The sequence below is a fragment of the Girardinichthys multiradiatus genome, chromosome 8, assembly GCF_021462225.1.
Source record: "Girardinichthys multiradiatus isolate DD_20200921_A chromosome 8, DD_fGirMul_XY1, whole genome shotgun sequence".
NCBI classification, from domain to species: Eukaryota; Metazoa; Chordata; class Actinopteri; order Cyprinodontiformes; family Goodeidae; genus Girardinichthys; species Girardinichthys multiradiatus.
Window position 1 is genome coordinate 2,573,747 of NC_061801.1, and position 23,813 is coordinate 2,597,559.

Below are 23,813 nucleotides of genomic sequence, written 5' to 3' on the forward strand. Positions count from 1 at the left end.
GATCTTCCGAACACAGGCTAAAACTAACTATAAAACTGTTGAAATTACACGTATCATCAGTCACTTAAAATACTGCAGTGATAATCTCAACATATTTTTATTACATTGAAATCAATTTTTGGGCTTATGAAAGTTGCCTTTTATCGTAGGAGGAGGCAGCGATTAGCTCTTGTCTGGGCCAGAGCTCGTTTATTCTGAGCTGCGCATGCCCAAAACTCGAAACTTTATCCTCCCTGGCAGATCCAAAGTACCACGAGAGTGCCCTCTACTGGACTTGTAAAAGTTGCACGTATACAATATAACCAAAAATAGGGGAGTATTATTTCAACAAAGTTTTTTCTTTTTTTTTCATGTAGCCATTTTTTTCAACTCTCTGCATGTCCTTCAATGGATGTTACATAAACATATATCAAATAAACACAGGCCATATCAGCAGTTATGTCTTACATCTTATCAGTACATTGCGCTTTTAATAAAGTCAACGCAACTAAATAAGGACGATGAACCACAGAATGTAAACTTCAGAGACTTTAAAGAATCATTTTCCACTTCCTTTTATTTGTAACTGGAAAATGGCAACAACATGTGGAGTTTTGAAAGTTTTTGGACTCTTTTGCCATGGTGACTGTGATCTGAGAGTGGGCCATTTTGAAAACAATAAATGAATAATGAAATCTTTTTGGTGTCATAACATTTTGAAGGTAAATGTTCGCTGCTGGGTTTTTAGTGTTCAGAGCTGTTTGTGTTACAAAGCTTTGAAAGAAAGGCATATGCTAGAAAACAGAAACACACTTTCATTTGTAAACTAGAATTAAAAACTGAATCTGCTATGAAAAAATATTCTGTTGCATGATCCGATAATCAAATGAACATAAAATATGGGCATAGGTGATTGTATGCTGTCCCACTGTAGAAGAATACATCTTCAAAAACTTCTCCAAATGCATTGTTGATGCAGTTCCTTTTTTGTCTCTGTGATAACACACAACTACATGCTCAGCACCCGCAAACTAACAAAACGTTTATAGGAAAGGTCTCATTGCTGAAAATCAGATATTCAAGCAGCACCTGGCTTCCTTTAAATATGTATAATGTGACTCTACTCACTGAGATTGTTAATGGTGATCTAAAACGAGCTTTTGTGGTAGGGAACTGTCATCATCAACATAAAAGAAAAGTTGCTAACCTAGAACGCAGCGGTCTGACTGAAACATGGAAACCAATTCTCAGTGCTGCCCACTAACACGTCTACAGCGCCATGAACTTCTCCTGCAATTTCATTGGTCCATTTTCTCTCACCAGACATCGTACAAGTGACACCATTGGACAGCTGCTTCGGCTACGTTGCGTGCGTGGTTGGGATTGCTGTAGTGTGATTGGCCAGCTGTCTGCGGCGTTTATGGTGTGTGAGCTGCGGTTGGACAGGAAGCCAGGTGTAGCGGCGTGTGGACGATCCGCAGTCCTGCCATCTGCAAATATAAAGACAGCTCTGGCAGGCCGGCCGGGAACTGAGCAGTAAGGAAGCAGCAGAGACACTGAAACTCTTCACAAGAATTGACTTCAGACGCAGGTAAGGAACTTACAACCTCAGCTTGTCGGAACTTTATGCGGTCTTGTTTTCTTCTCTGTTATATGACATTATTACTAGTGAACAGCACGTTTATGAAGGTCGGTTAAAATATGTATTACGTGTTAGTGGAAGTGCTGTAAGTTGAAGAGTTTAGGCATGAAGCCGGTCCGTCAGTTATCGGGGTCCGACCAGAAACGATCTAAAATGCATGTAACTTGCTGGTCCAGTTTCAATGATGCTAATAGACGTTTTATTGTGTGACACTTAGTCTGGAACACTTATGCTAACACGTGGCTCTCATAGATTGTATTTATTATGTGACCTTTAGTAACCGGCTTACGTTCCAGGAAATCCCGTTGCCCTTTCACCTACTTTATTGTGGTGTCCTCCGCCTGGCCGTACCATCAAAACTAAAAAGCCATCAGACTGTAGGTGTATGTATTAACAGGTATGTCTGTTTACAGCCACTCCGTCTAGCGGACAGTGAGCAGATTGAACTCGCTAACTGGCTGAACTAATGTCTTTATAATTAGCGGTTTATGGACTGCAGAGCCTCTTGCTGAAGATGAGGCAGACTCGCTATCTCGGTTGTTGTTGACGTGAAGCAAACATTACAACAGATCTCAGCAGCAGTGATAACTGGCAGCATGGCTACAGTACACCAGTAGCTAGCATGCTAACAGCAGTAAATGTAATAACTGTGTTGGTGTATTTGTTGTTTTCGTGAAGCCCATTCAGAACAGAATTACAGCAGGTAGACCTGTAGGAATATATGTGAGCAGTGGGTCAGTCTGAGGAGGATGTACTTTGACCTACTGAACAGTGTCAGTTTTACTGCTGGATATATTCATGGTCATTAACTCATTAGGAGTCAGTAAACAAATCCCAATTAACTGCCTGCTGACATTTTCACAATAAACTAATGTAATACTGGAGTAATGCTCACCATGAAATCCTTCCTCCACATGTTTAGGATGCCGGGATCAGCCTCCAGTAGCTGCTTGGGACCGTGGCCCAAAGATGTGGGGGTCATTGCCATGGAACTTTACTTCCCATCCCAGTATGTAGATCAGGCTGAGCTCGAGCAGTTTGATGGTGTGGCAGCTGGGAAGTACACTTTAGGACTGGGACAAGCTCGGATGGGTTTCTGCTCAGACCGTGAGGACATCAACTCTCTGTGCCTGACTGTAGTCCAGAGGCTGATGGAAAGGAATGGCCTGTCCTATGACTGCATTGGCCGTCTGGAGGTTGGCACGGAGACCATCATCGACAAGTCAAAATCCGTCAAGACGGTCCTCATGCAGCTGTTTGAGGACTCTGGCAATACAGATGTGGAGGGGATTGACACCACAAACGCTTGTTATGGTGGTACAGCTGCACTCTTCAATGCTGTGAACTGGGTGGAATCCAGTTCATGGGATGGTATGTAAAAATCTTGTTTTATTACTTTCTGTGTCATTGTTGTTTTCTTATTAATTTGCAAAAATAGACATGATCCTCCATCCCAAACAGTAATATTAAATCAGTAGCCAAGACTAATCAGAACATCAGATCCTGGAACCACAGAATAATAATAAATAAGTTGCTCCTCATTCTGCTGACACTAGTTCATTAGCTTGGTCGTGGTTTACTTACTGACTTCATGAATCACTCGGTGTATACAAACATTTCAGTCTCTTGTATGGAGAGTAAAATTGCCAAAAGCAAATAGCTAAAATTATATAGCTACTGTATATTAGTAGTTCTATAAAAATATTATAACTTTGGAAGTCATTTTTCATTTAGTGCTTTATTGAGGTCATTCACTCCAATCTCACATAGAGTCACATTTGGGATCTCCTCACTGTATAGTTGAACCCCAAAACATTTCTATCCCTGGAAAATTGAAGTTCTATAACATGTTCATTTTACCTACATGTTTCTCTGACTGGAGATAATATTAACATTTAGGTCTGGACCAGCCAGAATGTAGAGTTGAATTTAAATCAGCTGTTAGGCCATGAGGATATACTGTGGTTTCTTCAGTTCACTGTATTCCACGATACCTGATCAGTGTTTTCTTGTAGTATATATTACTATAAAAATAGATTCTACTGTTTTCCATACTGTTGCATTTCACACTGCTGTCCACTCTAGTCTCAGATACTCCCACTACCCTGTTTAAATCGTTTTGGTTTTCTACTAACTCACTTCCATAAATTTGAATTCTTACCTGTCTGTAGTGTTGTTTAATAGCATAAAGGACTAACCAGCAGTATGGTTGAAGCTTGTTAAAGTTACACTCACACATTATCTCCGTTCTTTTTCTTCTGCTGTGTCTCTGCAGGACGTTATGCTCTGGTTGTTGCAGGGGACATCGCTGTCTATGCCACTGGAAGTGCTCGGCCTACAGGGGGCGCTGGGGCAGTGGCCATGCTCATTGGGCACAATGCACCTTTAGCCTTTGAAAGAGGTCAGTTCACTGCTTACTGCTTCTTCTATTAATAACTACCAGTTTCTCAGAGAGAATACTTCTTCTCCAAGTCCCTGAATGTTTATTCATCTAAGGTGTTTTGGTTGTTCAGGCTCCTTCTCCTTGTTACCCTGAAACCTTCTGGGTTACATGAGTTATTCTAGCATTGGATAGCAAGACCAATTTTTTTTATGCAAAAAGAGCACCTGATATATTCTGGGAAAGTTCACCAGCAGCTGTACTTCAAATGTAGAATAAGAAAAAAATGAATTCAGGGTGACTGTGGCTCTATGGGTAGAAAAGTCATCTAGCCAATCTGAAAGTTATGAGTTTGATTTCAGCTTCCTTCTGCTACATACATTTAGTCCATTTATCCGTTACTCTAATGGCCTGAGGAAACCAAACTGCTGCGAAGTATGTTGGTATGGCAACAGAAAATGTGTTCATGAAAACTTGTTTAAATCCTGCAGGTCTACGGGGAACACACATGCAGCATGCGTATGACTTTTACAAGCCAGACATGGTGTCAGAGTACCCTGTGGTGGACGGCAAGCTGTCCATCGAATGCTACCTGAGTGCCTTGGACCGCTGCTACTCTGTGTATCGCAATAAAATCCATGCACAGTGGCAAAGAGGTGGGTTCAAGCTGAGTAGAACTGTTTGGCATATTCGGCTTCCAAAGTGGCTCATTTAGTCTCAGCTTAATGTTACACCTGCAAAAAGACCAGGGTCCAGTACAATGTCACACATAGATTTGATCAAATGCAAAAATGACACTAAGATAGGGAGATACAAAATGTTTTAGCCAACAACTGAAACATCCTCGATTAAAAAAGGGAAAGCTTCACAAGAGTCACAACAAAGTTTTGGAAACTTTTTTCCATCTTGATCTCAGGCTCCTGCTTTAGTTAGTCTTTTTAGTCTTTATTTCTCTCCAGAACATTTAGTGGTTTTTAAGAAGACATTTGTTTAGCATGAAGCTAAAGGAAAACCATGGCTTAACCAAGGGGAAGTTTTCAGGACAGTAAATGGAGACGACACATGAGCTGTTGTGATAGATGTTATCTGCTGTAAAACAAGTGGAAAGCAATGTTTTTCACAGTTCTGTTTAATGAAAAGGTTCTTGCTGGAGCACTGCCTCTAGTGGCCACACAAAGAAAGTTCCAGTATTTGATTCCAATAAAACTATTTCTTGTGCTTTTCTGATAGAGGGTTCAGACAAGCGCTTCAGCCTGGACGACTTTGGGTTTTTAGTCTTCCACTCTCCCTACTGCAAGCTGGTCCAGAAGTCGTTGGCTCGACTGATGCTGAATGACTTTCTGAACCACCCCAGCCCTGACACGGAAACAGGACATTTTGCAGGACTGGACGCCTTCAGGTACTTGCAGAGTACAGCAGCTGTACAGCCGACAGAGTTCTGGTTCTGTCCAAATAGGTCTTTACTTTAAAAGGAAAGACTACAATCTAGCCACTGTGGAATAAAGGCAAAACATGGCTCAATGTTGATGTTAATTATGAATGCAACATGTAAGAAAGGTTAACTGGAGTTGGTGTGTCTCAGCCACTAATGACATGAGAATATCAAAGTGTTTTAAATATCTAAACTCACCTGAAGAGTTGAACGTTAGACCTTAGAGTCAGGATTTGATATGTTTGTACTGGAATCTTTAAAAGTTAACAAAATCAGACCTAAAATCAGAAGGAAAAGTAATAGTAAGTAAAAAGTAAGTTGCACAGGTAGAAGACTGTTGTGTTCCAGACTTAAATCCAGGTGTATGGAATATACTTTATATTTCACCACTTTAAGTCCTGCGGTGGTGAAAGCACAGATTCCATTCTCTGTAAACTTTAAACTGTTTAAACATTTATATGTTTGCTTGGCAGAGATGTGAAGCCAGAGGAGACGTACTTCGACAGAGATGTGGAAAAGGCCTTCATGAAGGCCAGTGCAGAGCTGTTTAAAACGAAGACCAAGCCATCGTTGCTGATCTCCAGTCAGAATGGAAACATGTACACGCCCTCTGTGTATGGCTGCCTGGCATCGCTTATAGCAGAGTACGTCTCACAGTCTGCTTCCTGTCTGACTCAGTCAGTCCATTCAGATTGTTCAGTCGTTCCAAATCACTCTGTTTTAAACAGGTCCTTAACGTACTACTGTGTGAATGAATGCAGTGTTTTGTATATGTTGAATCTGTTATTTTTTGGTGTCTTATTTTCCAATCAGTGGTGCTGTTCTCAGTCGCTGCACTAAATCTTGGTTTTCTTTAAAGGAACAGCATTCCCTTTAGCTTACAGTTGTACATATGAGCTGGGAATGTTATGATTATTATGTAATCTTCAGACTGACCATACATGACCTCAGATTTATTCCAGAACCCCAGAATGGTGTTATCCCTAAAGAGAAAAACACAGATCATCAGTTTGTTGCTCCTACATGGGAGCACTCTGCAGTTCTCAGTCTACATGATACTGGTACCACAGTACCATCCATCTTAATGCCACTTAAAGTTTCAGACATGGATATCCATGATGTCATCATTTACATTTCTAGAGGAAGCTTTTAGTACATAGATTAAAATGTGTGAATGAGATGAGAGGCTGGATCTGGTGGAGCTGAACCATAGAACCTAAAAGTGATTATTGTCATGAGAACCGTTCTTGTTTCTGTGTTGCAGACACACAGCATCACAGCTAGCAGGGCAGAGGATCGGAGTGTTCTCCTACGGTTCAGGGTTTGCTGCAACTCTATATTCTCTCAGAGTCACACAGGACCATACCCCTGGTGAGTTCAGGCTTGCCTTTGTGTTACAGTGTGTCATATGACAACAGAATATGAGGATTGTGTGTTTTTTGACTGTTGTGTTAGGATCTGGATTGGACAAACTTGTCTCCAGCCTGAGTGACCTGGGGGTCAGACTGGACTCCAGAACAAAAGTGCCACCATCAGTCTTTTCTGAAAGTATGAAGCTGAGAGAGGAGACTCACCACTTAGGTATGTTGCTGCTTTAACTGGTGCTAATGACTGCTTCTGAAGTTACAAAGTACAACTTACAGAGTATCCAACTTTTGGACATTGTGTCAGGTTACAAAAACAAATCTCAATGTATTTTACTGGGATTTTATATGATACACAATTGTGTATATGGTTTTCAACATTTTTTGCAAATAAAAATGTGAAAAGTGTTTTACTTTGTGGAACCACATTTTTACTGCAGTACAGCTGCAGGTGTTCAATTCAATTCAGAAATACTTTATTAATCCCAAAGGGAAATTAAATGTTGTTGTAGCTCATTATGAAGGTTTCTTCAAAGAGCCGTTGTACAGGTCCTTCTCAAAATATTAGCATATTGTGATAAAGTTCATTATTTTCCATAATGTCATGATGAAAATTTAACATTCATATATTTTAGATTCATTGCACACTAACTGAAATATTTCAGGTCTTTTATTGTCTTAATACGGATGATTTTGGCATACAGCTCATGAAAACCCAAAATTCCTATCTCACAAAATTAGCATATCATTAAAAGGGTCTCTAAACAAGCTATGAACCTAATCATCTGAATCAACAAGTTAACTCTAAAAACCTGCAAAAGATTCCTGAGGCCTTTAAAACTCCCAGCCTGGTTCATCATTCAAAACCCTAATCATGGGTAAGACTGCCGACCTGACTGCTGTCCAGAAGGCCACTATTGACACCCTCAAGCAAGAGGGTAAGACACAGAAAGACATTTCTGAACGAATAGGCTGTTCCCAGAGTGCTGTATCAAGGCACCTCAGTGGGAAGTCTGTGGGAAGGAAAAAGTGTGGCAGAAAACGCTGCACAACAAGAAGAGGTGACCGGACCCTGAGGAAGATTGTGGAGAAGGGCCGATTCCAGACCTTGGGGGACCTGCAGAAGCAGTGGACTGAGTCTGGAGTAGAAACATCCAGAGCCACCGTGCACAGGCGTGTGCAGGAAATGGGCTACAGGTGCCGCATTCCCCAGACCTGGGCTACAGAGAAGCAGCACTGGACTGTTGCTCAGTGGTCCAAAGTACTTTTTTCGGATGAAAGCAAATTCTGCATGTCATTCTGAAATCAAGGTGCCAGAGTCTGGAGGAAGACTGGGGAGAAGGAAATGCCAAAATGCCAGAAGTCCAGTGTCAAGTACCCACAGTCAGTGATGGTCTGGGGTGCCGTGTCAGCTGCTGGTGTTGGTCCACTGTGTTTTATCAAGGGCAGGGTCAATGCAGCTAGCTAGCAGGAGATTTTGGAGCACTTCATGCTTCCATCTGCTGAAAAGCTTTATGGAGATGAAGATTTCATTTTTCAGCACGACCTGGCACCTGCTCACAGTGCCAAAACCACTGGTAAATGGTTTACTGACCATGGTATCACTGTGCTCAATTGGCCTGCCAACTCTCCTGACCTGAACCCCATAGAGAATCTGTGGGATATTGTGAAGAGAACGTTGAGAGACTCAAGACCCAACACTCTGGATGAGCTAAAGGCCGCTATCGAAGCATCCTGGGCCTCCATAAGACCTCAGCAGTGCCACAGGCTGATTGCCTCCATGCCACGCCGCATTGAAGCAGTCATTTCTGCCAAAGCATTCCCGACCAAGTATTGAGTGCATAACTGTACATGATTATTTGAAGGTTGATGTTTTTTGTATTAAAAACACTTTTCTTTTATTGGTCGGATGAAATATGCTAATTTTGTGAGATAGGAATTTTGGGTTTTCATGAGCTGTATGCCAAAATCATCCGTATTAAGACAATAAAAGACCTGAAATATTTCAGTTAGTGTGCAATGAATCTAAAATATATGAATGTTAAATTTTCATCATGACATTATAGAAAATAATTAACTTTATCACAATATGCTAATATTTTGAGAAGGACCTGTAGATGATGTTTGTGGGCAGGAAGGATCTCCTGTAGCGCTCCGTCTTACAGCTGATCTGAAGAAGCCTCTGACTGAAGACACTCTGTTATTGTAGGACAGTCTCATGAAGAGGATGCTCAGGGTTCTCCATAATGTTCTTCATTTTATGAAGAATCCGTCTTTCCACAATGATATCCATAGGTTCCAGAGGAGTCCCCAGAACAGATCCAGCCTTCTTTATCGGCTTGTTGAGGTGTTGTTGAGTGTGTCTCTACCAGCCCTTCACATCTGACCTAAATGTCCATTCTTCTTTGCAAAATTGTTCAAATTGTGTAAAATTGGATGGAAAGTGTCTAGAAACATCAATTTTAAATGTTGCCTAGACTCTTAATTGGATTTTGACCTGGACTTTGACTAGGCCATTCCAACACATGAATATTCTTTGATATAAACCGTTCCATTCTTATTGTGGCTGGATGTTTAGGGTGCTGGAAGGTGAACCTTGGTGCCAGTCCAAAGTCTTTTGTAGCCTCTTACAGTTTTTTTCCAGAGCTGTCCTGTATATAGCTCTGTCAGTGTTCCCATCAACTCTGACCTGTTTCTCTCTCTCTGCTGAAGAAAAGCATTCCGATGATGCCCCCAACACCATGGATTGCCTTAGGAATGGGTGTGTTCAGGGTGATCTGGAGTATTAGTTTTTCACCACACACAATGTTTAGCTTGTAGACCAGAGTGCCTTCTTCCACATGTCTCCTGTGTCTCCTACATGAGTAAACATCTAACAGCTGAAGGGGACACTGTTTACCCACCTAACATTGCAACTGCTTTGGATTGAGCTTGTTCACTGCATCAGTGTATATAAAAAAAAACACAGACTTTAGAGGGTTGCTGATCACTGAGGCCAAAGAACAGTTTGAACTCATGATCAATATGTTTAATAGAATTAAAAAATACTCATTGAGCTAAAATGTGCTGCAGAATTATTTTAATCAGCAGCTTATTGTGGAATATATTTACTATTTACCCCAAATTATTTATGTTTTACAGACAAAATGTTTGGCCGTGTAGCGCTGAAGTCTTGCTGTACAGGCTCTTTTAAGATGGATTTCTTTTATGAAATATTGAATTTAATTATGTAAGACACAATGAAGGCCTCTGTGCATTGTCTGAGTCTGCATGTGCACACAGTAGTATAAATGGTATTTAAACTGCTTAAGTTGACATACAGTACAGACCAAAGTTTTGACACACCTTCTCATTCAAATAGTTTTCTTTATTTTCATGACTATGAATATTGTAGCTTCACACTGAAGGCAGCAAAACTATGAATGAACACATGTGGAATTATATACTGAACAAAAAAGTGTGAAACAACTGAAAATATGTCTTATATTCTAGGTTCTTCAAAGTAGCCACTTTTTGGTTTGATTTCTGCTCCGCACACTCTTGGCATTTTGTTGATGAGCTTCAAGAGGTAGTCACCTGAAATGGTTTTCCAACAGTCTTGAAGGAGTTCCCACAGATGCTTAGCACTTGTTGGCCCTTTTGCCTTCACTCTGCGGTCCAGCTCACCCCAAACCATCTCGATTGGGTTCAGGTCCGGTGACTGTGGAGGCCAGGTCATCTGGTGCAGCACCCCATCACTCTCCTTCCTGGTCAAATAGCCCTTACACAGCCTGGAGGTGTGTTTGGGGTCATTGTCCTGTTGAAAAATAAATGATGGTCCAACTAAACACAAACCAGATGGAATAGCATGCTGCTGCAAGATGCTGTGGTAGCCATGCTGGTTCAGTATGCCTTCAATTTTGAATAAATCCCCAACAGTGTCACCAGCAAAGCACCCCCACACCATCACACCTCCTCCTCCATGCTTCATGGTGGGAACCAGGCATGTAGAGTCCATCTGTTCACCTCTTCTGTGCAGCACAAAGTAGCGCTTGATAGTTTTTGCGACTGCACTTGGGGACACTTTCAAAGTTTTCCCAATTGTTCGGACTGACTGGCCTTCATTTCTTAAAGTAATGATGGCCACTCGTTTTCTTTACTCAGCTGCTTTTTTCTTGCCATAATACAAATTCTAACAGTCTATTCAGTAGGACTATCAGCTGTGTACTGCATCCACCTCCTGCACAACACAATTGATGGTCCCAACCCCATTTATTAGGCTTGAAATCCCACTTATTAAACTTGACAGGGCACACCTGTGAAGTGAAAACCATTTCAGGTGACTACCTCTTGAAGCTCATCAACAGAATACCAAGAGTGTGCGGAGCAGTAATCAAAGCAAAAGGTGGTTACTTTGAAGAACCAAGAATATAAGACATATTTTCAGTTTCACACTTTTTTGTTCAGTATATAATTCCACATGTGTTGATTCATAGTTTTGATGCCTTCAGTGTGAAGCTACAATATTCATAGTCATGAAAATAAAGAAAACTCTTTGAATAAGAAGGTGTGTCCAAACTTTTGGTCTGTACTGTAAATTCCATCACTCAGTTGAGATCAAGAACCTTCTTCCACCTCTGCTACGTGATGTTCCAGATCTACAGTTTCTGTGAGAGTCAGGCTCACAGAAGGAATTTGCTTCATGTTGACTGAGAAGAAATCATTATATTCATGTAGCTTTGCAAAACAAAATTATATTCTTTGTTTTTCATTCATTTCTACAGCCAGCTATGTCCCTCGGAGCTCAGTGGACGATCTGTTCCCAGGGACATGGTACTTGACACGAGTCGATGACAAACACCGCAGGGAATACGCCCGCAGACCACTGGACGATGACCTGCCCTCAGAACCAGAGCTGGTTCGCTCCACTACAGCCTCTGAGGTACGGGACCAGTAAACTGTACAGACACAGTTAACTTTGATGATCTTTGACTGGAGAACATTTTGGGTGTGTTTCTACGGCCAGAACCCTTTCAGAAACTCAAGTATTTTTATTGAGGTAGTTTTTCCTCCCCCCTGCTTTTTCGCTACAAGAACCAGAACCAAATTAGACAAATCGGGCAGAAATCTACCCAGCAAACAGCCCTGCCAGGGGGGTAGGATGTTTCAGATTGACCCTGAACTAAAGGTTTAGTTTGATGATGCCAAACCTTTCTCACCAGCATTTTATTTAAGCGGTTTCTTTCTGCAGTTTATATTCTTTGTTAACTTAGAATTTCCTGACTGGGTTCTGTATTCTCATTTGCGAGCACAATATTTAGACCCAGCCACACATGCTTAATGTTACTGTTATGACAGAGTTTGCATTCAAACATATGGGTAAAATCTGACAACCTTAGTGGAAATGTTTAAAGAAAGATTTTAGCATCTCCATGGATATCCAGACAAATGTTTCTAACCTGTAAAGTTCAATTTCTTTTCAGCGTTTATTTTCTGAGATAACAACTGATGCAAACTTCATTTGATCAGATCTGGAATGTGTGAATTTTTTTATTTATCAGAAGAGACAGCACAGCCAGTACATGAACCAGAGACCAGAGTGTTTTTCAAAGAAACAACTGGTGTTGATGTTGCTGGTGGTCTGCTTTGTTTGCACAGCACATCCTCAGTCCAGTCAAGAAAATGCCTCGCATCCCTGCAGTCGCAGCTGGCCCAGAGGCAACCAACAGCAAGTAAGAACATCCGTCTCCCCTCGAACAGTGGCCGGGCCCAACAGTTTGAAGAACTGGACAACCACACGGTAGAAGAGCCAGACAAGCCAGAGTCATCCCAATATTCTTTCAGCTTGGATGGAGGTGGGGTGTCCTGCTGGGGACAAATGGGTATCCTGCCTTCTAGCTCCCATCATGCCCCGCTTTTTAAAAGTACACATTTGACTTTTTTCTTTGACGATTTTTTTTCATTGTTTAGTTTCTTCGAGCATTTCTGTTTTCAAAGTCCACATTTGATTGTATCTTAGCTCTGCATTTGTACAGAATGGATGGTTGGATTTGGGAGAACTGAAAAATCCTGTATATCACGCTGCCAAAACTCAGCCCATATGATGAAATAAAGTCATTCTTTTTTTTACAGCCAATTAGTAAAACAAAAGGGCCCAAGTACGAGATGTTGCCTTGGTAACACAGCAGCAGGTGATGCAACTCATCTTTTTCACTGTGTTCTGTGAATTCATCACCTTTGTTAACAATGTGCTGGTTTTTGTTATTCTGGCCTCCCTTTTGAGACTTTTAGAGCAACGCACCAGGACCCTTTCTCTCTGCAAGAGGCAGAAATCATGCTCCTGTTGGTGGCTTTTCTCTGAACTCATGTTGACTGATGTAGCCATGAAACCTTAAGACCCTGGGATGTCTTGTTAGCTTGACCTAACATGGCCACCAGATGAAAATTTTCCAAAAACAGCATGGGGAGCATCAGATGGATCAGTTAAAGAATGTACATTACATGGCTTCAGAATCTCAAAGGATTTCGGATAGTTCTTGAAACCTGATATATCTTTTTAATTGGATATTATAGTTATCATTTTAAGCCAATATTTTTTCCACAAAGTCTTACCATAATGTTCAAAAGAGTGAAAACATTGCGAGGCAAGCTCTGCAGTACAGCACTACTGTGCTGAGGTTAAAGTAATAACAGTATGTGGCGATCCAACTGACCCAACTTTAAGTTAGATTTGGGTATGCTGGATGGACCCTAGGTTCTTATTTATGGTTCTGTTAAGTAAAGCTGCTAATATTCCTGTGGTGGACCAGTTATACAACAGCACACAGGCACATTAACATGTTAAAAGTTTAGTCTTCGTATTTGTTTCATGTAAAAACTGCTTGATGCCAATCAAAAGCTTCCTCAGCCGTCTGACTGCTCAGGTTGTTGCACTCATTTTCCAGGCAGTTCTCAGTGCCACAAAAACCTAAGATTGTTCCCTCTACTGGACCAGAAGAAATCATATCACAGCACTGCTTTACATTTCAGCTTGGCCACACTTTTAGTCAATTGACTAAATGCTAAACAAAGGACCATTGGTTGGTGATGCACAGGTACATAAACCAAGGAGAACTGGACAGTTGGTGCGTTGTCTAAATGTCTGTCAGATGCTGCAGCTGGCAAAACAAATGAAAGTGGAAACAGCCTTGAAACAGCGGCGCAGTAGGTGGTTGCTCCGGCTCAGGGCAGCTGGAATCCTTGATGTTGAATTGACTTCCCTTTAGAGAAGCCTTACATTAAGCACCTGTGATGTGCAAACTGTACATATTATAAAGATTTTCATTCAATAATGTACAGATCTATTCTTTTAAACTGTAAAGCCTACTGGTTTTAGAGCTGTACCAGCTTCAGTGTCATTTAGAACACACCATTATGTACATGGCATGCCTGGCTCCGAGGTCACAGGATCTTTCCCAGTGTTGTTGTTGTACAGCACAAATTCTAATTATTTATGTCATGTAGATATGAATGTATCAGTGTTCGATCAGGTTCACTAAATCAAAGATTTGTGTAAACATGTAGAGTGTGAATAAATGAAAGTGGAACATGTGTCTGTATAATTCCTTTTCAAGATAATGTTCAAATCATTCCCACCGCAGTCTGCTGAGTTTGTTGCAGGATATTTGCCTTTTTCTACAAGCTCATACATGCTGGATGCAAGAAATTTCAACAAGGCGTTTTTCAGAAACGTAAACTTTGATAATATGTAAGAAAAACAATGAAATTTGATCTACAAACTGGAAGGAAAACAAGTCAAAACATAATGGAATCATGATGGGACAATGAAAAACGAACTGATAAATAAGCTTTTACCTTTACTATAAAGCTACAGTAAACAATGATGTCTTTTTGTATTTTATGTTTCCTGTCCTGAAGTTTTCCTCATCAAAAAGGGATTCTGAGATTCTTCCTTGTTGCATACTTAACTTTATTGAGTGAGAGAGATTATGTCTGGCTTTAAATAAACAGGCATGAATATAAATTAACTAGATTTTCAGCAAACAGACCAACAAACAAAAAGGGGTGTTGGGTGGAGAATAAAGGGACAGTAGCACAACACATGATCATAGGGTTGCAATGCAACAACCCTGGGTTGTGGTAGTGTGTGTGCATGCATGTGTGAATTTGTCAAATGGAGGTGCCCAGGAGTTAATGGTGAGAATGGTAGAAGCCTCACAACACTTGGCCCCTACCAACACAAGCCAGGCCGCATGCACCACCAAGGGTCCCAGCAACCCCACGTAGATTGACACCAGGCACACCTACAGATGGAGAGGAATCCAAAGCAAAGCCCGGAAGCAAGAAGTTTACAGGCCACAAGGGCACTGGGCTCCAAGCCTCCCAGTCTGGCACTGCAGCAATCTCCTACAATGCAGATTAAGCATAAGGCCAGGTAACCCAATTGGCCAGGGTCCTGAACAAATAACCAACAGCAATACTGACCAGCACCTCCCAGAAACCTCAATCTGTCTAGCGGGCTTAATACTGCCATGGTTGCCTGGCCTAAAAATAAATAAATGGTTGTGTTAGTGTAAGGTTTTGCTGTGGATGCTTAGCCTTAACTAGTTGGCAGCTCCCCCAACTGGTCCCATCACCCCTGCTGAGACTGTGACTCCCCAGCTAAAGCATGAGGGCAAACCCTAACCACTGTTAGGAATACCTTTTATTAATATGACTCATAGCTGTTTTTCCCATTTATACCATAGTGATATAAAGTATAAGTTCTAATGTTTCCCTTTTGTTAGAATAGGATAAGAATGCTCATCGACACATATTACAAGGATAAATGGCCCAAGGGTTGTCATGAATGACCTGATGATGGGTCACTGGGTTTAATAGTGGAGCAGCTGATATAACTGGTTTGATTAGAAAGCTACAGCACACTTAGATTAAGGATGGACACCTGCTACTACATAATCTAACAGATAGACACCACAATGGTGACACATAGTCTACTGATAATCACTGAGGGAGGGAACATCCATTGCATTGGAGAACCAGATATAAAACTACATGTGACCTTCCATCGAGGCTCTTCGTCATCCTTACTCAGACAGCGACGGTCCAAGACGGGAGCCTCAGCGCTGATCTCTGTAATCATTCCTCTGCCTAATTTAGATTAAAGAAGCTGAAAGTTAGAAACTGTCTGAGAGTCATTCCTTTAAGAGTCAGTGTTAGATAAAGTGTTTGATCGCTTCTGGGGACCAAGGACCGGAGGAGCTCCAAGGCGCCTGGCCACCAACAGGGTGCGGTAGCTCGGACACCACCACCCCCCAGCAACACTGGGAAACATTTTCCCCATAGAAACAAACATCTGACAGCAGGATTTGAACTAGGCTGACACCCTGTTTACACCATGTTTATTCTTCCAGTTTATTAGTATTATTTGATTTGCAGTTTAGAACAGCAGGCAGCTTGTGTGATCTATTTACTTACATATTTGTGAGATCAACAAGCAGGTATAATGAAGGACAGCCTGGGACTGTGCACTCAAGGCATATTAATAAAGATTATCCCTAACTTAGTCACACCCCTGCTCTTGCAATTTAGGTTTAAAGTAATCATTTAGTTTTGCCAACATGTTTCATCTGACTGGAAGTCCCAGCCTGACTTGCCAAACATTAGGGTCATGACAATCAGATTTGGATCTCAATCAGCAAAATACAAGAAGAGACATGCAAAAGCTGGTTAACAATTATAACAAGGGTTTCAATTCAATTCAAAAATACTTTGCCAAAAGGAAATTCATTTTTTTACAAAGTTGAAGTAAACTTTCCTCAGCTTCCTCAACAAGTACAGTCACCCCAGTTCCCTCTTGTATGCTGTTAACTGCTGTGTCTCCAGACCTGCCTGTTGTATTCATACACACCAGGGTGTTTAAAATCCTACACGACCTGCACATCTTTTCCTGTGATAGACATAGTGATTGACATACATGCTATCTACAATCATCTTCTTTGTTTTGTTCTCATTCACAGTGAAATGACTGTTTCCACACCATGCCACAAAGTGATCCCCTAGCTCTCTGTACTCTATCTTCTGTCGTCCTCTAATACACCTGCTGTCGTCTAAGTATTTCCTCAGATAACAGGACTGATTTCTATTGCAAGTCTAAGGTGTGCAGAGTGAAAAAGAATTGTTAGGGTACAGTGAAAAGTGCTTGTTTCCTTACTTGAGGTAATGTCAGGGAAGCAGGTCCATAGCATTTAAGGACAGATAGATTACGGCAACCCTACCAATCCCCAACAAAACATCTCAAAAAAGCACAAACAACATAGAGCAGATGTTCTGACCAAGTCACATTTACAGGAACTTTGTTTCTCTCCAGCAATAAAGGCATGGTCTGATTGTCTGATTTCTCAACAATTTTCCTTAGAATTTTTAAATAACAATTTTTTTGTATTTAATTTAATTTTATGCTATCCCAGCAACAGTAGAAAAGTGATCATCAAATTATTTTGTTAAATATTTTTAGTAAGATAAAAACAGATAAGATAGACCTTTAAATAGTGAAAAGCTTGATCTTGACTGCCATGTCTTTTCTAATAATTTAAAACAGAGATACAATTCAAGTGTTTCCAGTGGGTCATCGTATCTGCATAAAATGAGCAGATTATGGAAAATTCATCAGAATCTCCCACTTTGTTCGCACCAAACAAGCCCACATAGATTAAAAGTTAAATAAATCTCATCTTTTGGTTGTTTTTGCAGACTGTACTTCTTGAGGAAGCTTAGGTCCTTTGGTGTTTCCAGCAAGATGCTGCATATCTTCTATAAGTCTGTTGTGGAGAATCTGATCTCTTCTACCATCATCTGCTGGGGAAGCAGCATCAGAGCCAGGGACTTAAAAAAGCTCAACAAGCTGATAAAGAAGGCTGGATTTGTTCTGGGGACTCCTCTGGAGATCATTGTGGAAAGAAGGATTCTTCATAAAATGAAGAACATTATGGAGAACCCTGATCATCCTCTTCATGAGACTGTCCTACAACAACAGAGTGTCTTCAGTCAGAGGCTTCTTCAGATCAGCTGTAAGACGGAGCGCTACAGGAGATCCTTCCTGCCCACAGCTATCATCTACAACGGCTCTTTGAACAAACCTGCAGAATATGAACTACGGCAACATTTAATTTCCCTTTGGGATTAATAAAGTATTTTTGAATTTTTTTTTTTTTATCTTGCTGGGTTGCCAATGACGTAGTGTCGACGTCACGAAATGCAGTTGCCCACGACACCGTGTCCTATTGATTCTGTATAATACGAGGTCTGCAGAACCAGAGTTTTTTATGTCAGTCGCCTCGACACCGGATAAATCTCCAGATTATATGACAGGCCTGTTATATTAAGACTATATGGATCATATCCTAAATGTACGCATATTTTTTCGCGATATCTCGTCTCCTCCAGCCCATTTAAGGCATTAGCGTATTTGCTGTGATCCATTTTGAACCAGAGCAAATCTTCCTCACCCCATCTAAATTTCGCGCGTCATCCGGGTCACGTGACTGCAACCCACCAATAGGACCAAAACATATGAAGTATTAGGCTTTATTTGGAGAAAACGAATATCAACTTTTTGAAAAAAATCAGTACTGGTAAAACTGTGAAATTCATCATTGCTTGTATTAAAATTGCTTTATACGAGGAAATTCCTAATTATATAGAATATTTCAAAAAAAAATTTATTTTATATATGTGAAAGCTACTGCGCAGAATACACACATGTCTATGGTGAGGTCAACTGATCTCATTTCAATCATTTTATTTCAAGGCTATCTGAAAGAAAATCATGCGAACATTTCAGGGCACTAGCCTTTATTAAATGAGGAACAATCCATGGAGGCCAATTTATATGGGAAATGCTAGGCAGTTCAATGGCAAGGGTCGCATCAGATCTCACTTCCTAAACCCAGAGATAGACATTTAATCATTTCTTTTTTCTAATAACTGAACAACAAACTGAACACAGAGCATCATTTCTGCTATATTATAAACTTTTTAGTACATAGTTTTTGTTTTAACACTCATTAAAATGTTCATTTAGGCCTGCAGGTGCCACTGTAGGAGGTGTTTCGAGAGCAGCTTTGACAGATTACCTCCAAGCAGCTGTAAGTGATCTAGTCCATCAAAGTGCATAGTAGCTCCATGAGAGGGTCTGACAATGACAGATTCACACTGTCATGTGTTTGGGAACCACTGTCTCAATGCCAGTATGTTTGTCCACTGTATGTTTTCCACAGGGACATGCAAAAAACTGTTTTGGTGTTGCAACTGTTGAATTATTTACTTGGAACCCTCAGAGTGAGTAAAGAAAAAAAAAAAAAAAGAATGGCTCCATCTTACACATTTGTAATTTTATAAACCTAGCCAAGTGTTCTTCAGTTTATTGGATAATAAAATGTACTCAAACGTTTCATATTTATGACATTGTTAGAGTGATTTACTTGTTCCTTGATGCTATGTCTTTTCTGTCTGTCCATCATCTCTGTATCTGTAGCATCCACTGGTTTTAAATCTAATTTAATAAGACATAGCTGCTCCCTAAATGGAAAACAAGAAAAAAAAAAACACCTTGGCCCTTCTGATTTGGAAGCTCAAGTTATTCCAAGGTCCCACGTTTTTACATGTTGCAGGTCATGGGGCGGCTGTGGGTCAGGTGGTAGAATTTGTCCTGTAATTGGTGGGTTGATGTTTAGAACTCCCGCTCTGTCTGTCTCAGGCGTTGTGTCCTTGGGCAAGACACTTCACCCTCTTTGCCTGCTGATGGTGGTCAGAGGTCTCGGTGGCGCCTGTGTCTGGCAGCCTCACTTCTGTCAGTCTGCCCCAGGGCAGCTGTGGCTACAATGTAGCTCACCACTGTCAAGGTGTGTATGTGTGAATGAATGGGTGGATGACTGTAGTGCAAAGCACTTTGGGGTCTCTGGGGACTTGATAAAGCGCTATACAAGTTCAGGCTATTTATCATTTTATCATTCACCAATCATCTTTGAATGATAGCGAATCTTGTCCATCAGCATTTTCTTCAAATGCAATGTCAATGAGCTAGCCTCACGACGGATATAATTATAACATTTCCTGAAGACAAATTTTGAAGATATGTTAAAATATAAGATGGGAACAGTACTATCAGGTTCCAACCCGCCTTGGTCCTTACCTGTTATTGAGCTCCAAATCATTGATGACTGTCGGAATTAGCATCTTTACATGGATCGTTTGACCAGCACCGAACTTAGGTTTCAGCGCTACCTACATATCCATTGCATAGCTACATTTCACTTTCATTTAATTCAGAGTGTCCATGATGGTTTCTCTTTTCCCCATTGGATGTATTTCTTCTGTTTAGCAGTGATTTTTTTTTCATTTGCAAAAAACTGCCTCTTGGTTCTGTACATTTGAATTTCATTTATTTTTTGATGTGGATTTTAAATTGTTCAGTTATCTCTCTCCTGACACATTTTGACTCATTTTATATTTTAGTTTTACACATTTTCTTTTTTGTTTGTACCTTTCTATTTCAAATCTTGGCTACAGCTGACTGAAAATAATGACTCACCATTAGAAATGTTCTTTAAAAATCTACATTTCAGTTCAATTCAATTAAATTCAATACAAGAGAATGAAAGGATCCTGTTTGTGAAGTTTTATCGGAAAGGACGACAAAATCAAACTTACAACCATGGAGGAGACCCAAATTGGAACTGAAAAATTCTACTGTGAACAAACAACCAGAAAACATGACTAAAACATGAGCTAAAGACAAGTGTACTGGAGGACAGGTAAACAGGAGGAACATAAATCCAATAATATAAAAACTGAATAGGAAGCAATAGAATGCCAAATATAATCTTAACACAAAGTGATAAAGTTGCAAAGCCAGAGTGGCACACAGATTATGACACTAATACAATCCAATTACAGGTCCTTCTGAAAATATTAGCATATTGTGATAAAGTTCATTATTTTCCATAATGTCATGATGAAAATTTAACATTCATATATTTTAGATTCATTGCACACTAACTGAAATATTTCAGGTCTTTTATTGTCTTAATATGGATGATTTTGGCATACAGGTCATGAAAACACAAAATTCCTATCTCACAAAATTAGCATATTTCATCCGACCAATAAAAGAAAAATGTTTTTAATACAAAAAACGTCAACCTTCAAATAATCATGTACAGTTATGCACTCAATACTTGGTCGGGAATCCTTTTGCAGAAATGACTGCTTCAATGCGGCGTGGCATGGAGGCAATCAGCCTGTGGCACTGCTGAGGTCTTATGGAGGCCCAGGATGCTTCGATAGCGGCCTTTAGCTCATCCAGAGTGTTGGGTCTTGAGTCTCTCAACGTTCTCTTCACAATATCCCACAGATTCTCTATGGGGTTCAGGTCAGGAGAGTTGGCAGGCCAATTGAGCACAGTGATACCATGGTCAGTAAACCATTTACCAGTGGTTTTGGCACTGTGAGCAGGTGCCAGGTCGTGCTGAAAAATGAAATCTTCATCTCCATAAAGCTTTTCAGCAGATGGAAGCATGAAGGGCTCCAAAATCTCCTGATAGCTAGCTGCATTGATCCTGCCCTTGATAAAACACAGTGGACCAACACCAGCAGCTGACACGGCATCCCAGACCATCACTGACTGTGGGTACTTGACACTGGACCTCTGGCATTTTGGCATTTCCTTCTCCCCAGTCTTCCTCCAGACTCTGGCACCTTGATTTCCGAATGACATGCAGAATTTGCTTTCATCTGAAAAAAGTACTTTGGACCACTGAGCAACAGTCCAGTGCTGCTTCTCTGTAGCCCAGGTCAGGCGCTTCTGCCGCTGTTTCTGGTTCAAAAGTGGCTTGACCTGGGGAATGCGGCACCTGTAGCCCATTTCCTGCACTTGTGCACGGTGGCTCTGGATGTTTCTACTCCAGACTCAGTCCACTGCTTCCGCAGGTCCCCCAAGGTCTGGAATCGGCCCTTCTCCACAATCTTCCTCAGGGTCCGGTCACCTCTTCTCGTTGTGCAGCGTTTTCTGCCACACTTTTTCCTTCCCACAGACTTCCCACTGAGGCGCCTTGATACAGCACTCTGGGAACAGCCTATTCGTTCAGAAATGTCTTTCTGTGTCTTACCCTCTTGCTTGAGGGTGTCAATAGTGGCCTTCTGGACAGCAGTCAGGTCGGCAGTGTTACTCATGATTGGGGTTTTGAGTAATGAACCAGGCTGGGAGTTTTAAAGGCCTCAGGAATCTTTTGCAGGTGTTTAGAGTTAACTCGTTGATTCAGATGATTAGGTTCATAGCTCGTTTAGAGACCCTTTTAATGATATGCTAATTTTGTGAGATAGGAATTTTGGGTTTTCATGAGCTGTATGCCAAAATCATCCGTATTAAGACAATAAAAGACCTGAAATATTTCAGTTAGTGTGCAATGAATCTAAAATATATGAATGTTAAATTTTCATCATGACATTATGGAAAATAATCACAATATGCTAATATTTTGAGAAGGACCTGTATATAATCTGATTTAAATTCAAATAATACATTTTAATTTGATACAGTTTTTAAACCACACACTCAATAACCATGTAAAAAGCAAATTGGTAAAAGGTTATGTTTCTTTTTTAACTATTTTTATTGAATTTGTGAAAAGTTAAAAACAGCTCCACTGAGGTTGTGAAATGCTTGTAAATTAATATATTGACATTACAATCATTCAATATCTTATAAGGTAAAAGTTATCTGTTTAAAGAAGCTCAGCTGATTCTATCTAGTCATTGACTTTGCAGCAAAAACTTCCACCTCAGCAAGCATTTGTCATGAGCTGCACCTGTTAGTGCTTTCTGTTGCACCCACCTGTTCACCATGTAGTTATGTTCATCTCTTCAGTTGTATTTAGGTTCCTGTTTTCTGTCTCTTTGTTGTCGGGTCATTTGTTGTCCTTTGGTGTTGTTGTTGCTGTATCTCTGGTTCCTGTGTTTTCTTCATGTCCTGTAAGTTCAGATTTTTAAAGTAAAATATATCCATCCACTTTGCGCATGTCGATGTCATGTTGTCGCTTTGGTCCTGAACAACTGCAAACCAGGACAGTATTTGGTAAAAGGGATAAGAAACAACTCTCGTTTATAAAGAAACCTCCAGCAGAACCCAGCTCAATATGAATTACCATCTGCTGTGACCATCCGGGGTTGGAGAGGAAGGAGCAGACACAAAAAACGCAGGCGCATTGGTATGGCAGTACTTTGTATTGAAGGGAAAAAAACGTGGGAAAAAAGTAGGAGAAAATAGCAGAGCAAGGAAAAGTGATCAGTAGCCTTAGTGTATTGCAAGAATACTATAGAGATAGCTCAAGATAACCTAAGCCTCTCTTACTATAAGCCTCCTAAAAATAAAGGTTTTAAACTTGTACAAGAAGACAGTTTATGCCTCCATTTTACCTTTAAAAACTCTGGGAATCATCAATTAATCTGCAGTCTGACAGCAAAGTGCTTTGTTGGGAATATACGGAACAATCTTTTATATAAGTCAGAACTTGATTACCTAGGGCTTTGTATGTAAATGAGGAAACTTAAATTCCTTTCTGGATTTAACAGGAAACCAAATGAAGGAAAGCTAAATTTAGAGAGATATGATGTTTTAGTTCTCAACAACACTTTTGTTGCAGCATTTCAGATAAACTGAAGGCTTTATATTGATTTTTTGGGGGCTCGCTTATATATAAAACAATGAAATATTGTTATCTTTTGTTTCATTCTTTTGTCCTGGGCCCCAATGAAAAAGCATTGACACCACCCTGTCCCCACTGGTAAATTTGGTCCAGAACTGCCACTGCCCATAAACACGTTTATAGTGGGATTTAAAGGACATGTTCTGGTCAAAGATAACACCAAAGTTTATGCCATCAAGAGCAAGTAATGGACTGCTAGCCAGTTTGTTAGATGCTTTGGTCTAAAGATGACTTGTCTTGTCTGAGTTTAAAAGTGGCAAGTCAAAAGTTGTCC

General features: G+C 40.5%; 1 protein-coding gene and 1 long non-coding RNA gene across 3 annotated transcripts; one reads left to right on the plus strand and one right to left on the minus strand.

Annotated features, from left to right (window-relative positions):
• The first annotated feature begins 1,407 nt into the window (after positions 1-1,407).
• hmgcs1 (3-hydroxy-3-methylglutaryl-CoA synthase 1 (soluble)) lies at positions 1,408-14,366 on the plus strand. 2 transcript variants are annotated; one of them, XM_047373438.1, is made up of 10 exons: positions 1,408-1,570; positions 2,544-2,992; positions 3,897-4,022; positions 4,493-4,657; positions 5,232-5,400; positions 5,907-6,077; positions 6,698-6,804; positions 6,889-7,014; positions 11,561-11,718; positions 12,435-14,366. In XM_047373438.1, the coding sequence occupies exons 2-10, from the start codon at positions 2,545-2,547 to the stop codon at positions 12,510-12,512; spliced, it is 1,548 nt and encodes a 515-aa protein (XP_047229394.1). In that variant the 5' UTR covers positions 1,408-1,570; position 2,544; the 3' UTR covers positions 12,513-14,366. The 2 variants fall into 2 exon arrangements, with proteins under 2 accessions (XP_047229394.1, XP_047229395.1); XM_047373439.1 differs by lacking the exon at positions 1,408-1,570 and adding an exon at positions 1,867-2,018.
• Positions 5,362-22,940, minus strand: LOC124872985. Its single transcript, XR_007039409.1, has 3 exons — positions 22,669-22,940; positions 5,632-5,711; positions 5,362-5,493 (listed from the first exon to the last, which is right to left on the minus strand). It is a non-coding gene; the product is annotated as an uncharacterized LOC124872985 (long non-coding RNA).
• Positions 22,941-23,813: the final 873 nt, after the last annotated feature.